Source organism: Saimiri boliviensis, chromosome 11 (assembly GCF_048565385.1).
Source record: "Saimiri boliviensis isolate mSaiBol1 chromosome 11, mSaiBol1.pri, whole genome shotgun sequence".
Lineage (NCBI taxonomy): Eukaryota > Metazoa > Chordata > Mammalia > Primates > Cebidae > Saimiri > Saimiri boliviensis.
The window spans coordinates 14,183,650-14,197,290 of NC_133459.1; the positions used below are offsets into that span (position 1 = coordinate 14,183,650).

Consider the following 13,641-nt stretch of genomic DNA (forward strand, 5'->3'; position numbering starts at 1 on the left):
CGTCCCACCTGCCAGTTCCAGTGAGTTTAGTGTTGCTTAATTATTTTAATGTTCCTTCCCATCACTGGAAAAAAAATTGCATACTCCAGACCTGTGCTATCCATTACAGTAGCCACCAACCATGCATGGCTATTTAAATTTAAATTAAGGCATGGTAGCTCACTCCTGTAATCCCAGCACTTTGGGAGGTGGAGGCAGATGGATCCATCACCTGAGGTCAGGAGTTCGAAACCAGCCTGGCCACATGGTAAAACACCGTCTCTACTAAAAATACAAAAATTAGCCAGGTATGGTGGCGCAGGCCTGTAATTCCAACTACTAAGAAAAACTGTGGCAGAAGAATCACTTGAACCCAGGAGGTGGAGGTTGCAGCAAGCCAAGGCGACTGCACTCCAGCCTGGGCAACAGAGCAAGACTACATCTCAAAAAAATTAATTAAAATTAATTTAAAATAAATAAAGCAAAATGTCGCTCCTCAGTTACACCAGCCACGTTCCAAGTGCACAGTAGCCACGTGTGGCGGGCGGCTGCAGCACTGGACCACACAGATACGGAAATTTTCATCAGCGCAGCAAATCCTATTGTTTTAAACTAATGGTGACCCCTTTAAGCAACAATGACCAATTGAAGAGTTGTATAAAAGATGCTTATGGATCGCACATATTTTAATTTTTTTTTAACTGAAAATTTATTTTAAGAGTCCTGAGCAGTAAGGACAGAGTCTATTTCTTTCCATTTGAATTATCTACTTTATTTCATTAGAAGATAGTCGTCACTAAGAAAACTAATAATTTTTTAAAATAAGTAAAGACAGAGATTCACTACATCACTCAGGCTGGTCTTGAACTCCTGGCCTCAGGTCATCCTCCTGACTCAGCCTCCCAAAGTGCTGGGATTACAGGTGTGAGACACCATGCCCAACCACAACTGAGAATATTTTAAGAACAAATCTAAAAGGCAGAGGAATTCTATGTGAAGGGAAGTTTTCAGGAATGATCAGAGAAATAAAAGCAAATCTAGTTCTTTCTCCAATTTTATTTAATATGAATGTGAGTATAGTCACCGGAGATCAAATCATTAAAACCTCACAAGCTGAAATTATACTACACCAGGATCACATCGTATGGATAGTGTTGAAGCCTGCAAAAGTTGGCCAGACATAAGTAGACTTGGTAGAAATAACACACAATTCAAATCAACAATTAAAACTACACAATGTAAAACTTATTATCGATTAAAACTTAAGAGAAAAATCAAATATTCTTATCCAGGTGTGGTAGCTCACACACTTTGGAGGCCAAGCAGGAGGATTGCTTTAGGCAAGGAGTTCCAGACCAGCCTGGCCAACATAGTGAGACCCTGTCTCCACAAAAAATCAAAATAGTCACTTAAAAAAATCAAATATTCTTGAAAAAGTTTAGATTTGTAAAATATAATCTGGGGAAAATGGACATGGTAGAAATGTAGAAATGAGAACTACAAAATAAAACAGTGACAGACCTGTGATTGGTAAATATTTGACAGGATCCAGAAAAACATACAGATGAATCAAATATCATTATATAATTTAGCAACAAAAGAACTAACCCAGATATAAATGATTTCAGGAGACTAACGTGAAAATGAAAACATTTGGAAAGCTGTCAAACAATTGGTTTAATGAACTGCACTCTGGAAAATGCCCTCCCCATGAAAATGAATTGACTATGGTGTATTTTTCTTTTAAATAGTTGTAGTAATGAACATGGAGTCAAAATGCCCTCTGGGCCCTCAGATTTTCTCTAAGCAAGGCTTTGGCTGCATTCTACAAGTCTTAGTATGTAGTATTTTCATTATTACTCAGATCAAAATATTTTCCAAATCCCATTGTATTTCTTCTTTCACCCATGGGTTACTCTGAAGTTTATTTCCTAATTTCTAAAAATATGAGGGTTTTCTGTTTACCTTTTTTGTTACTGATTTTTAGCTTATTTACAGTGTGGTCAGAGAACATCTTCTGGGTAACTTCATTCTTTTGATATTGATTGAGACTTGCTTTATGACCTGCATGTGGTCAACTTCAGTTCCACACGTACACTTGAAAAGAATATGCATTCTGCCATCATTGGGTATAGTATTCTATGTACGTACATTCAACGAAGCTTGCCAGTAATGCTCAAAACTTAAACGCTCTTGTTGATTTTTTGTCTGTGCATTTTGTCAGCCACTGAGAGGCATGTTGTTTAAAGATCCTATCATGATCGTGGATTTGTCTGTTTCTTTTTTTAATATTGTAAATCTTTGCTTCATATATTTTGAGCCCGTGTTAGTAGATGCATATAAATTTACCATTTCATTACTTCCCATCGAATCAAATCTTTGACCATTACAAGATGCTGCTCTTCATTGCTAGGGATGTTTTTCCCTTAGAGTCTTTGTCATTAAGGTAGCTCCATCGGCTATACTAGCTTTATTTTGATTTGAGTTTTCAGAGACTATCTTTTTCATACTTTTTATGTCAATCTTTATTTTAAAATGTGTATCTCATATGAACAGCACATGGGTTTTATACAGTTTGACCATCTTTGTCTTTTAGTCCAAGTATATTTACCATAATTGCTGGTATACTGGGATTTCCATTTATCTTCTTGCTCAGGGTCAGTTGTACTTCCTGTTATGTTCCTTTTTCTCTCCATTCTTGGTGTCTTTTGAGTTGATCGTTTTTTATCATTCCCTTTTTCCCTGTATTAGCTTGGAAACTGTCTCTCTTTTACTCTTCATTTAGTAATCATAAGAAAATAGCATGCATTCATGACTTAACCAAAATCTAATATTTAGTGAGTTTTTAACTCTTTTACTATTTTAGTGATTATTCTAAATTTTACAATATGCATTTTCAAGGCACCAAAATTCAATATTCATTAATAATATGTCCTTCTTCTTGTTAACACAATGACTTAGACATTGACACTTTAACTTCACTTTCCCCATCCAGACTCATATGCCACTGTTGTCATTTTCTAAACTTCTATTTGAAACTCTAAGACATTATTAGTATTTTTCTATAGTCAATATCCATATCTATATATGACTATTCTATCTTCTCCACATATTTGATCATCCATCTAGATTTTTCTTCCGCCTGAAGAACATCCGTTAGTAGTTTCCTTCAGCATGGCTCTGCTGGCATCATATTCTCTCAGGAGTGTGTGTGTGCATGTGTATGTGCATGCATGCATGTGCATATGTGTGTGTGTGTTTGCATGTGTGTGTGCATGAGTGTGGGTGTGTGTGTGCATGCGCATGTGTGTGCATGTGTGCATGTGCGTGTATGCATGTGCATGTGTGTGTGCATGTGTGTATGTGCATGTGTGCATGTGTGTTCATATGCATGTGTGTGCATGTGTGTGCGTGTGTGCATGTGTATGTGTGTGCATGTGCATGTGTGTGCATGTGTATGTGCGCGTGTGTGTGCATATGTGTACATGCATGTGTGTGCATGTGTGCATGTGTGTGTGTGTGCGTGTGCATGCGTGCATGTGTATGTGCATGTGTCTGAAAACGTTTATGTTTATCCCTCATTCATGAAACATCTTTTGACTGGGTATGGAATTCTGCACTGCCCATTGTTTTCTTTCAGCACATGATAGATGTGAACTCGATCATTCTACTGTCTTTTGGCGCCAATCATTTATATTTAGAAGCTATAACCTATTATACCATAGCGTCATCTTTTAATATTCTAGTTTTTTAAATGTTTCTTTTCCTTTGATTTACAGCAGTTTTATTGGGATATATCTGGGTGTAAATTTGTTTTTATTTATCTTGTTTGGGGTTCGTACAGGCCTCTTGAATCTTGGGGTTGGTGTTTTCCATTAGTTTTGGAGCTTGGGCTGCAAGCTACGTAGACAGTGGGGAGCTAATGAGGCTTTTGAACAGGGAACTAACGTGATTAAATTTGGGATTAATGGTAATGGTGAAAATGATCGCCACAGTTTTTCATGGACTCAGCTTTATGCCAAACATTTCATCTCTTTTCATCCTCACAACACCTCTGACCTAGAAATTATTAATGCCCCTTTAATTTTTTTAATATATTGGAGCTTTTCAAGATGCCTGTTTCATAGATGTGAGAGTCAAGGCTCACAGCCAAGTCACTGCCCAAAGGCACACAGTCAGTAAGTGGCAAAGCCAAGATCGGGGGAAGCCAGACCTGTCTGACTCGTTACTGTGGCACAGCCATTAGCCACGTGTGGCTATTTAGGTGAAATTAAATATAATGTAAAATTCAGTTCCTCAGTCACATGAGCCACACTTCAAGTGCTCAACAGCCAGATGTGGCCAGTGGCCACCGTATTGAACAGCACAGCATTAGGGCATTTCATCATTGCAAAGAGTTCTACCAGACAGTGCTGCCCCACCACTTGGCAACCTGCTCACAGGACCAGGAAGGATGTTCTCGAAGGAAATAAATTGGAGGCAAGGAGACCAGGTATCACGGCCAAAGGTGCTCAGGGCCTAGCCTGAGACCATGCATATTAGTCTGTTTTCACGCTGCTGATAAACGCACACCTGAAACCGGGAAGAGAAAGAGGTTTAATTGGACTTGGAATTCCACATGGCTGAGGAGGCCTCAGAATCATGGCAGCAGGCAAAAGGCACTTCTTACATGACGGCGGCAAGGGAAAAATGAAGAAGAAACCAAAGGAGAAACCCTTGATAAACTCATCAGTCTCATAAGACTTACTGTCACGAGAATAGCATGGAAAAGACTGGCCCCCATGATTCAATTACCTCCCTCTGAGTCCTTCGCACAACACGTGGGAATTCTGGGAAATACAATTGAAGTTGAGATTTGGGTGGGGACACAGCCAAACCATCTCACCATGCACAGGGGAGGAGCTCAATAAATCTCTGAGAGTTGGAGCCAAGGGCCTGCTGTGTGGCAGGGGTATGAGGAACAAGACTGCCAGAGCTGGGAGTGGGGGCAGGGAGGGCATTTACTGAAAGGAGGAGCCCTGAGCAGAGCCCAGGACAGCCTTTGCTTCAGCAGCATTTGAAAAACATCCACCTCGGCTGGGCACGGGGGCTCCTGTTTGCAATCCTAGCACTTTGGGAGGCCAAGGTGGGCAGATCACGAAGTCAGGAGTTCGAGACCAGCCTGGCCAACATAGTGAAACCCCATCTACTAAAAACACAAAAATTAGCTGGATGTGATGGTGAACACCTGTAATCCCAGCTACTTGGGAGGCTGAGGCAGGAGAATTGCTTGAACCTGGGAGGCAGAGTGAGCCAAGATCATGCCACTGCACTCCAGCCTGGGCAACAGAGCTAGACTCCATCTCGGGACCAAAAAAAAAAAAAGAAGAAGAAGAAAGGAAGAAAAACGTCCACCTAAACAGAAGCTGGGGCATTTTTACACCTGAGAGGATGCAAGTGGGGAAACTGAGGCCCACCGAGCTTAGCTGGCCTTCCCAGAAACAGCTCGCTGGAGACTGGCTGCACCCTGCCACTCAGAAGAAAGCTGTGCAGGTTACTCTGGATGTTTTACATGAAGTCTGTGTGACCCCTCTCTAGCCCCCTAATAAACCTTGTGAGGTTGTTTCGGAACAAAATCCTCTCACCTGGGAGAGTTAATCTCATTTCCTGGGAGTGCCTGAGCCCTGGCTCCGCAGACGCTCAAAATCATCTTCATGGTTCGGACATGAACCAAGCAGCTGCAGGGTCCTGTCACGGCCAGCAGAGGGCAGCACCGAACATGCCCAAGCGCGCCTGGCGTTGCCCACTATCCAAGCAAGCAGGATACATAGGCAAGTTTCCCTGCTTTAAACGCTGCCTTTTGCAGGCTGCAATTCTTTACTGGCCATTGCTTAGCGAGTCTCCCAGAGCTGTTTCCCTTGGTAAGTGTGCTGGAAGTGGTAACAACAAGCAGTTATGATAATAAACCCAGCAGTAACAGTTACCGAGTGCCCAGGGTGGGCGGCGGTTCCTTACGGTGTCAGGATGACACTGTATGGTGGCTACTCCCATCCACCTGTCCTAGGTCACAACACCTAACGCACTTATAGAGCCCTTATGAAGTGCTGTCACTGTTCCGAGCTTTTTTAAATCCCCACAGTAACTCTGGGAAAAGGGAACTAGTATCATCACCCCATTTGACAGACAAGGACACTGAGTCATGGAGCAGTGAATGACTTTGCTGAGGTCATACAGCTTGTTAGGGACAGAGCTGGGATTAGAGCCCAAGATGCAGGGCCTGGCCCTTTCCCCCAGCAAGCAGTGCCCCCTGAGCCTGCCTCCACCCCGTGCACGCCTGTGACCCCTGCCACATGGGCTGCAGCTGTGCCTATCCATCTGGGACCCCCCCCACGGCCATTAGACATCCTAGAGGAATTTCTCCAGAGTGCATTATGACCACATTAGCAGCAAGCACACGCTTTCATCATCATTTCAGGTTGAAGAGAAGCTTCAGGAGGATTCCAGAAGGAAACTGCTTCAGCTGCAAGAAATGGGGAACAGAGAGAGCCTCATTAAAATCAATTTGGAGAGGGCAGTAGGGCAGGTAGGCATGGTCCAGAGCCCCCTTCATTGGCCCACGCTCCCCCATGATTGCACCCAAGCAGCTGGCAGGGGTGAGAGAGGAGGATGCCCGAAGTAGGAAGACATGTGCCTTCCTTCTCCCGTCTCTTACGGGCAGAGGCTGGCTGCGGCTCCCCGTCCCCGTGGACATCGCTAAAGAGGCTTCCGCTGCCAGGGGGCCTCCCACTCAAATAGTTTGCGATGACCTGAGCCCCAGACCAGGTAGCCCATCCTGGCTTGCTGCCTGCCCCCAGTTAACCGAGCCCCTTACCCTCAGTGGGGTTTCTAGCATCTTCTCCCTAACGATCTTAGTCCTGACATTTACCACAGATTTCCTTCCCCTCAGGCCCCAGCAGACATTGCGCTCAGTGTCTATAAGGAAATGCCACTTTCTTAATGAACTAAAACCCCAGAGTGTCCACAGTGGGTACTGGATGGAGAAGCTCCCGGCCGCGTGTGAGCTGCTATGACCTGGTCTTTAGGTGCCGTTTCTCCAATGCTGTGGCCTGAGGTCGCTGGTGGCCCTTCCTGGCACATGTGGCACAGTCGTGAGGGCCGGAATGTGCAGGCGAGACTTTACCAAAGGCTAAGGGAGAGGAAACGGGGAACCCAGATGGGAGGGCAAGACCTTCAGGAATGTGGCCCCCCAGGGGCAGCCACCCTAGAGTCCTCCACAAGGGTCCCTCTCCTGGAAACCACAGCTCTGGGGGATCCACAGAATGGTTTAGGCAAGTGCGTGTTTTTGTGTGTGTGTGTGTGTGTGTGCGCGCGCACGCGCATGTGTGCACTTTTTTATCACTGGGAGGGAGGGCCATGTGTGTGTATGTGCACGTGTGTGCTTTTTTATCACTGGGAGGGAGGGCCTCCCACTGGATTCAGGCAGGTCTGTGAACTACCAAAAAAGGTTAAAAGCCAGGATCCCTCCACAGCACCCAGCCCAGCTCCCAAAGCTGTTCCCTTTTCTACGGTCCAAGCTTTACCAGGTGGTGTGACCAGGCCTTTGTCCCTGCACACTAAAGTTCAGATATTCACAGCTGTCACCTCCAGCACCATCTCTCCTGCGGGCTGCCAGCCCCTTACCAAGGGCGCCGAGCCGGCCGTCTGGGCCTCTCCCTGTACACCCTGGCTACGCCCGCCCTCCCCCAACACACACCTGATTTCAGGCCTGACCTGTGCTCCTTGCCCAAGGGCCAAGCTTCTGGTTCCAGCTCTGGGCAAAGGTCATCTGGGAGGAGCCTTGGAGGTACTGAGACTGCTCCAGGTCTACACCCAAGAGAGAAAGGGCCAGCCCCGACTCTGCCTCCCAGGGCCTTGCACTCCTGCATCTCCAAGGCCCTGCTCCCTGTCTAACAGTCTGCCCTTCCCCAGGCAAGTGACGCCAGGCCCAAGGCCACGTCTAAGATGATCTCTCCCTCCTAATGGCCCTGGGCAGCCGTTCCTATGGGGAGCCCCTGGTGGCGATGGGGAGCCGGGATTCACAGGAACTCCTCTGCACAAGCAATTCTTTGGGTGAGCTGGGACCCTCCCCTTGGCCATGAAGCCAGAGATGTCCCTAAGACATTGGCCATTAGGACTCCCCCTGTGCAGTAAATACCTGTGTCTTGGGCCCTGTTGACTTTTAGGATGACGCAGTAGCCCCATTGGTCCCTTCAAGGCTCTGCTTTGGAACCTTTGATAACCACATTTTGCCAGTAACCGGAGACTCACGCCGGGGGCTGCCGTGTTGATAAATTCCCAGAGAAAGTCGGGCTCCTTTTTACCTTTAACTTCTGATGGAATCAGGACACCTTGGACTTGGGATTCTGTAAGCCCGGACTTAATGTCACTTCTATTTCATCAGCCTTAACCCGAAACCACTAGCACCCAGGAGGGGCCAGTGAAAGCCGCCTGAAGTTGAAGCCCTTGGCTTTAGCTGACGTTTCTGTGTCCAGGCATTTAATGAAGGCTTGTTGGGTGTTTGAGTGTCTCCTCTACACTAGGCACTGTTGCGGGCTCTGGGGAGACCAAGGTGAACATGCTGGGCACAGTCTTCAGGACGATATGGGCTCAGGCGTGAAATAGAGAAAGAGAGAACTTTCTCCCCTCCCTGGGCTTCCTTGCTGACTACACAATTTACTTGGGCTGACAGCCTCCATATTTATTTCACAGTCTGGTGCCAACTGAGCAATTACCAAAGAGCGCTCCCGGCCCCAGACTTCCCATTGGATAATTGGCAGCAAGAGGCTCTTCTGAAGGTTTGAGACATGTGTGTGCACTGACCACAGGCACCGGTCGGGTTAGGCAGGCGTGCCTGAAGAGTAATTAAGGCCTGCTGTTCTCTTTTCTTCTGTGGGTACCGCGACTCCCGGTGAGCAGGGAAGATTCTGATGACGCAGAACGATCGTTCAGGCGTGCAAACCCTTCTGAGCGGTGTTTCCGCACGCTGCCGTGGAAACGCTGCCCCCACTGGCTGGCCCCCGCCGGCCCCCTGACCCTTTGCTCCCCTTTCTCCTACAGCTGGAGCACTTCAGAAGTCAAGTCATCAAGGCCACCTACGGACGGGCAAAGCCATTCCCAGACAAGCCTGTCACCGACCAGCAGGTTAGTCCGCCGTCCCTGCCACGTGGCGCCTTCACTTTCGTTTTCTCCTTCGGGGATCTGGATTCCAGACCCTGGGAGCATATGTTTCTGTTTTTTGTTGGTGGCATATTTTTCACACTGTTGCTACACCATAAAGATTTGTTTTGATTTTATAGGATTTCCTGGCTTTTAAAGTAAAAGCCAGTTAAAACTGCCTTGAAATGTGTCTGTGAAAATCAAATTAAACCATGCGGGCTTACTTCTGGTCTCCAGACACACATGTGCAGACTTCATTAGCACTGGGAGAAAGGGAGCCGCCTCCCCGCAGCCAGCGCATTCTGGCGCATTCCTTCAGAAGAGAAAGGTTGACAGCGGCAGTGAGGGTGGACGTCTGGCTGCAATGATTGCCATGCTGTTCTTCTGTCACTCTTTCTAGCCCCCTGTGTCACAGCACAGGTGGGAAAGCATGCCGTGGGCTGCTCTCGGTGGGTGCGGGAGAATCTGACCTTCTGCTTAGGAGCCCAGAATATCAGGCTCAGTGTTCTGAATCCCTATGCAACACAGAAGAAATCTGGAACAAACTCAGGGTCACAGTACAGGCCTTTGGATCTTAAACAGAATCTCTGGGCCGGGTGCAGTGGCTCAGGCCTGTAATCTCAACACTTTGGGAATCCAGGGCAGCCAGATCACGGGGTCAAGAGGTCGAGACGATCCTGGCCAACGTGGTGAAACCCCGTCTCTACTAAAAATACAAAAATTAGCTGGGCGTGGTGGTATGTGCCTGTAATCCCAGCTACTAGGGAGGCTGAGACAGGAGGATCACTTGAACCAGGGATTCGGAGGTTGCAGTGAGCCCAGAATGCGCCACTGCACTCCAGCCTGGATCCCAGAGCGAGACTCCATCTCAAAAAACAAAAAAGAATCTCTGATCCTGGGACTCATGCCCTGGTGACAGGACCAGTGTCCCCCTTCAGAGCCAGGGCCATCACTGAACCGTATCAGGACCTCCGTCCTCCCCTGCTGAGACAGGGACTCAGACGGAATCTCTCCCATTCCCTTTCCCCCAGGGCCCCCCGCCCCTGTGTATTACATCTTTTTTTTTTTTTTCTTTTTCTCACCAGTTAATAGAGAAAATCACCCAGGTCACTGAGGACAGCATCAATTTTCAGCAGAAAAAGTGGACCGTGCAGAAGGAGACCCAGCTCAGCATCTCCAAGCAGGAGGAGACCACCGAGAACATTGAGAAGTTGAGGACGTCGCTGGACAGCTGCCAGGTGGCCCCCCCTCGCGCCTCCCGCACGCGGCCCCTTTGTCTGATTTTTGTGCCGCTCATTTGGGAAGTCGCCCAGCTTTTTTGGAGCAAGTTAGGCAGAAGTGCTTCGCTTCTCTGTCCACTTTGTCCTCCTGTTGGTGAAACTTCTCGGAGAAGAAAAAACAAAGGGCCTCAAAAATGCCTCCCAGGCGAACGGGGTGTGTCCAAAAACAGATGGAGCTTGGCTCTTGTCGCCCAGGCTGAAGTACAATGGCATGATCTCGGCTCATGCCTCGGCCTTCCGGGTTCAAGCCATTCTCCTGCCTCAGCCCCCTGAGTAGCTGGGATTGCAGGCACACGCCACCATACCCGGCTACTTTTGTGTGTTTAGTAGAGATGGGGTTTCTCCATGTTGGTCAGGCTGGTCTTGAACTCCTAACCTCAGGTGATCTGCGCACCTCGGCCACCGCACCTGACCCATTCCTGCTTTTTATTTGCATTTTCTTTTTTGGCCCAGCCACAAAGGGCGTTTTCCACACCCTTGCCTTTGACTCTGGAGGAGCAGGGATCGGAGGACCTGGCCACGGCCCCACGACCCCCCACACTGGGACATGGTTTATCCGAGCAGGCGGTGGCTTCTGCTCTCTCTAGAAACCAGCAGCTCCTGTCTAGGGAGTTTGTGCAAATGCTGGCTTGTCAGCACTCTTTCAAATCAGGAAACCACGCGTTCCGACCAGCCTGCGTGTTGATCTTGGCAGGAATTCCAATGAATGGAAAAAAGAAGTAGCCACATTTGCCTCTCATTGCAGCCAAACTGTCGATGGTACTTTGGCTTTGGGATCTCATATACCTAAAAGAGGGCTCACTTTGACCATCGAAAGTCTAAATTAGAGTGCCAAAAAAAAAAAGAAAAAAAAAGCTGTCAAAACATAATTTTTTTTCTTTTTTGAGAGGGAGTCTTGCTCTGTCTCCCAGGCTAGAGTGCAGTGGCGCGATCTCAGCTCACTGCAACCTTGGCCTCCCAAGTTTAAACAATTCTCTGCCTCAGCCTCCCGAGTAGCTTGGATTACAGGCACCCGACACCAGGTCTGGCTAAGTTTTGTATTTTTAGTACAGACAGGGTTTCACCATCTTGGCCAGGCTAGTCTTGAACTCCTGACCTCTTGATCCACCCGCCTCAGCCTCCCAGAGTGCTGGGATTACAGACCAGAGCCACTGATCCCGGCCAAAAATTTTTAAAAAGAAAAAACTGAGCCCTCCCAGGGTGGCCAGCATGTGGCGCTGCCTGCTTCGAGTCTAGAACGCTGTTCCTCAAAAGTGGCATCAGGGGCTGTTTCTGGCCACAGGGCCTGGGCGCCTCATGATCTCAACTCTCTGCAGGCTTGCATGATGTGCTGCTGTGGCAGTGACCTGAAGAAGGAGGTCGACCTTCTTCAGCACCTCCAGGTGAGCCCACCTGTCTCGGCGCTCCAGAAGGTGGTTCTGGACATCCTGAGGCACACGCTGTCCTGGCTGGAGGAGACGGAGCAGCTCCTCCGGGACCTGGGGATCCCGCCCTCCAGCACCGACAAAGGTTACTGGGACTTTTTTTCTCACATAGTTGCATGACTCTAAAATGTCGCATTGAAGCTCAGCGTGGTGGGACATCTGTTGAGGAAGTCTTCATGGGTGTCTGGCCAAGTCTGTTCCCTTCTCCAGACTCCCCTGCTTCTCTGCTTGAGACATAATAATCCATTTAAAAAAATACACAAGTGAGGCACGATAACTGAAGGAAAATGAAACAGAACAGAGGCGAAGGGAAAATGAAAGCAAAACTATGCAAAGTCTAATTACGCTGTTTAACTTTCAAGGCATTTTCCTGGGGAAATAGCCATGTGATTCTAGGCACGTCACTTACCCTGTCTATGCCTCTGTTTCTGAATCTGTAAAATGGGGATAATAGGGCGTACCCACCTTTAGGGCTGTTGTGATTTTTTTTTTTTTTTTTTTTTTTTTTTTTTTGAGATGGAGTCCCACTCCATCGCCCAGGCTGGAGTGCAGTGGTGTGATCTCGGCTCACTGCAACCTCCGCCTCCCGGGTTCAAGTGATTCTCCTGCCTCAGCCTCCTGAGTAGCTGGGATTCCGGGCACGCACCACCACACCTGGCTAATTTTTGTATTTTTAGTAGAGACAGAGTTTCACCACGTTGGTCAGGCTGGTCTCAAACTCCTGACCACAAGTGATCCCCCCACCTCAGCCTCCCAGAGTGCCGGGATTACAGGCGTGAGCCACCACACCAGCCTAGGGTGTCGTGATTATTAAAATGCGTGATGTATGGAAAGTACTTGGAATAGTACCTGGTACACAATAGGCATTACTAAATGTTTGTTGACTTTCCATTTTACAAAAAATAGTGTCACATTACCCCCAGTTTCCTTTGGTCTGTTCCTAATGGTACATCATCAGGAAGCCCCTCCACGTCAGCACACACAGACCTACATCATCGCGGTTGCTGATTCCATTGTATGGGATATGCCATTATTTATTTAGACAATCCCCTATCATGGGCACTTGGGTGATTTCCAGTTTTTCACACTCATAAATCGTGCTGAGATGAACATTGTTGCACATACACCTGAAGGTGGAGGGGCATGAACCACTTTCTTTCAACAAAGATTTATTGCACTCTTGCTTACAAGACACCAGGTGCTATGCAGAGCAGAGACATGATAGGGTCAGGAACAGGCAGAATCAGGTCGTGTGTGTGTGGTTCACTGCAAAAATCTTCCACTGTGATCGTACATTTGAAATTTTTATAATAAAATACTGGGATCGGGGGGACAGGCACTGTCCCTGCCCTCAAAGGGCTTATGGTCTCGGGGGAGGGATGCGGTGGGCATTAATGGAAAAGCACTCAAACAAACATGAAAGCTCAGTGGTGACAACTGCTGTGAAGTGCAGGGTTCGATCTGGTCAGGGAGGGCAGGGCAGCTGCAGGATGCATAGGAGTTGTTTGCCAAAGAAGGGAGAGAGAGAATTCTGAGCAGCAGGAGCAGCGTGGTGGCAGGGGGCGCGTGGAGAGCACACGGGGCCGACAGAGATGGGGCAGGGCGGGGCAGCCTGGCGAGGGGGCTTCCCAAGGCGATCCTGGGGGGCCTTGCAGGGCCTTAGTCAGAAGCTTTTTATTCTAAGGGCAGAGAGAAGCCCATGAAAGCCTTAAGTGAGGAGCTAGACAAGCCTGCATTCTGAGACAATCACCTTGGTGGCATGTGGACAACGTTCTGGAGGGTGG

General features: G+C 47.9%; 1 protein-coding gene across 8 annotated transcripts in view; it reads left to right on the top strand.

Annotated features, from left to right (window-relative positions):
- Window positions 1–13,641, top strand: part of FHAD1 (forkhead associated phosphopeptide binding domain 1) — a 156,541-nt gene that overhangs the window by 72,449 nt on the left and 70,451 nt on the right. For 7 of the 8 annotated variants that reach the window (XM_074380102.1, XM_074380103.1, XM_074380101.1 and 4 more), the window contains 3 exons: window positions 9,055–9,138; window positions 10,239–10,391; window positions 11,750–11,942. In XM_074380102.1, the coding sequence (XP_074236203.1) occupies window positions 9,055–9,138; window positions 10,239–10,391; window positions 11,750–11,942 (430 nt within the window). Of the gene's footprint in view, window positions 1–6,433; window positions 6,542–9,054; window positions 9,139–10,238; window positions 10,392–11,749; window positions 11,943–13,641 lie in introns of all 8 variants that reach the window. The other variant, XM_039474472.2, reaches the window with a different exon arrangement.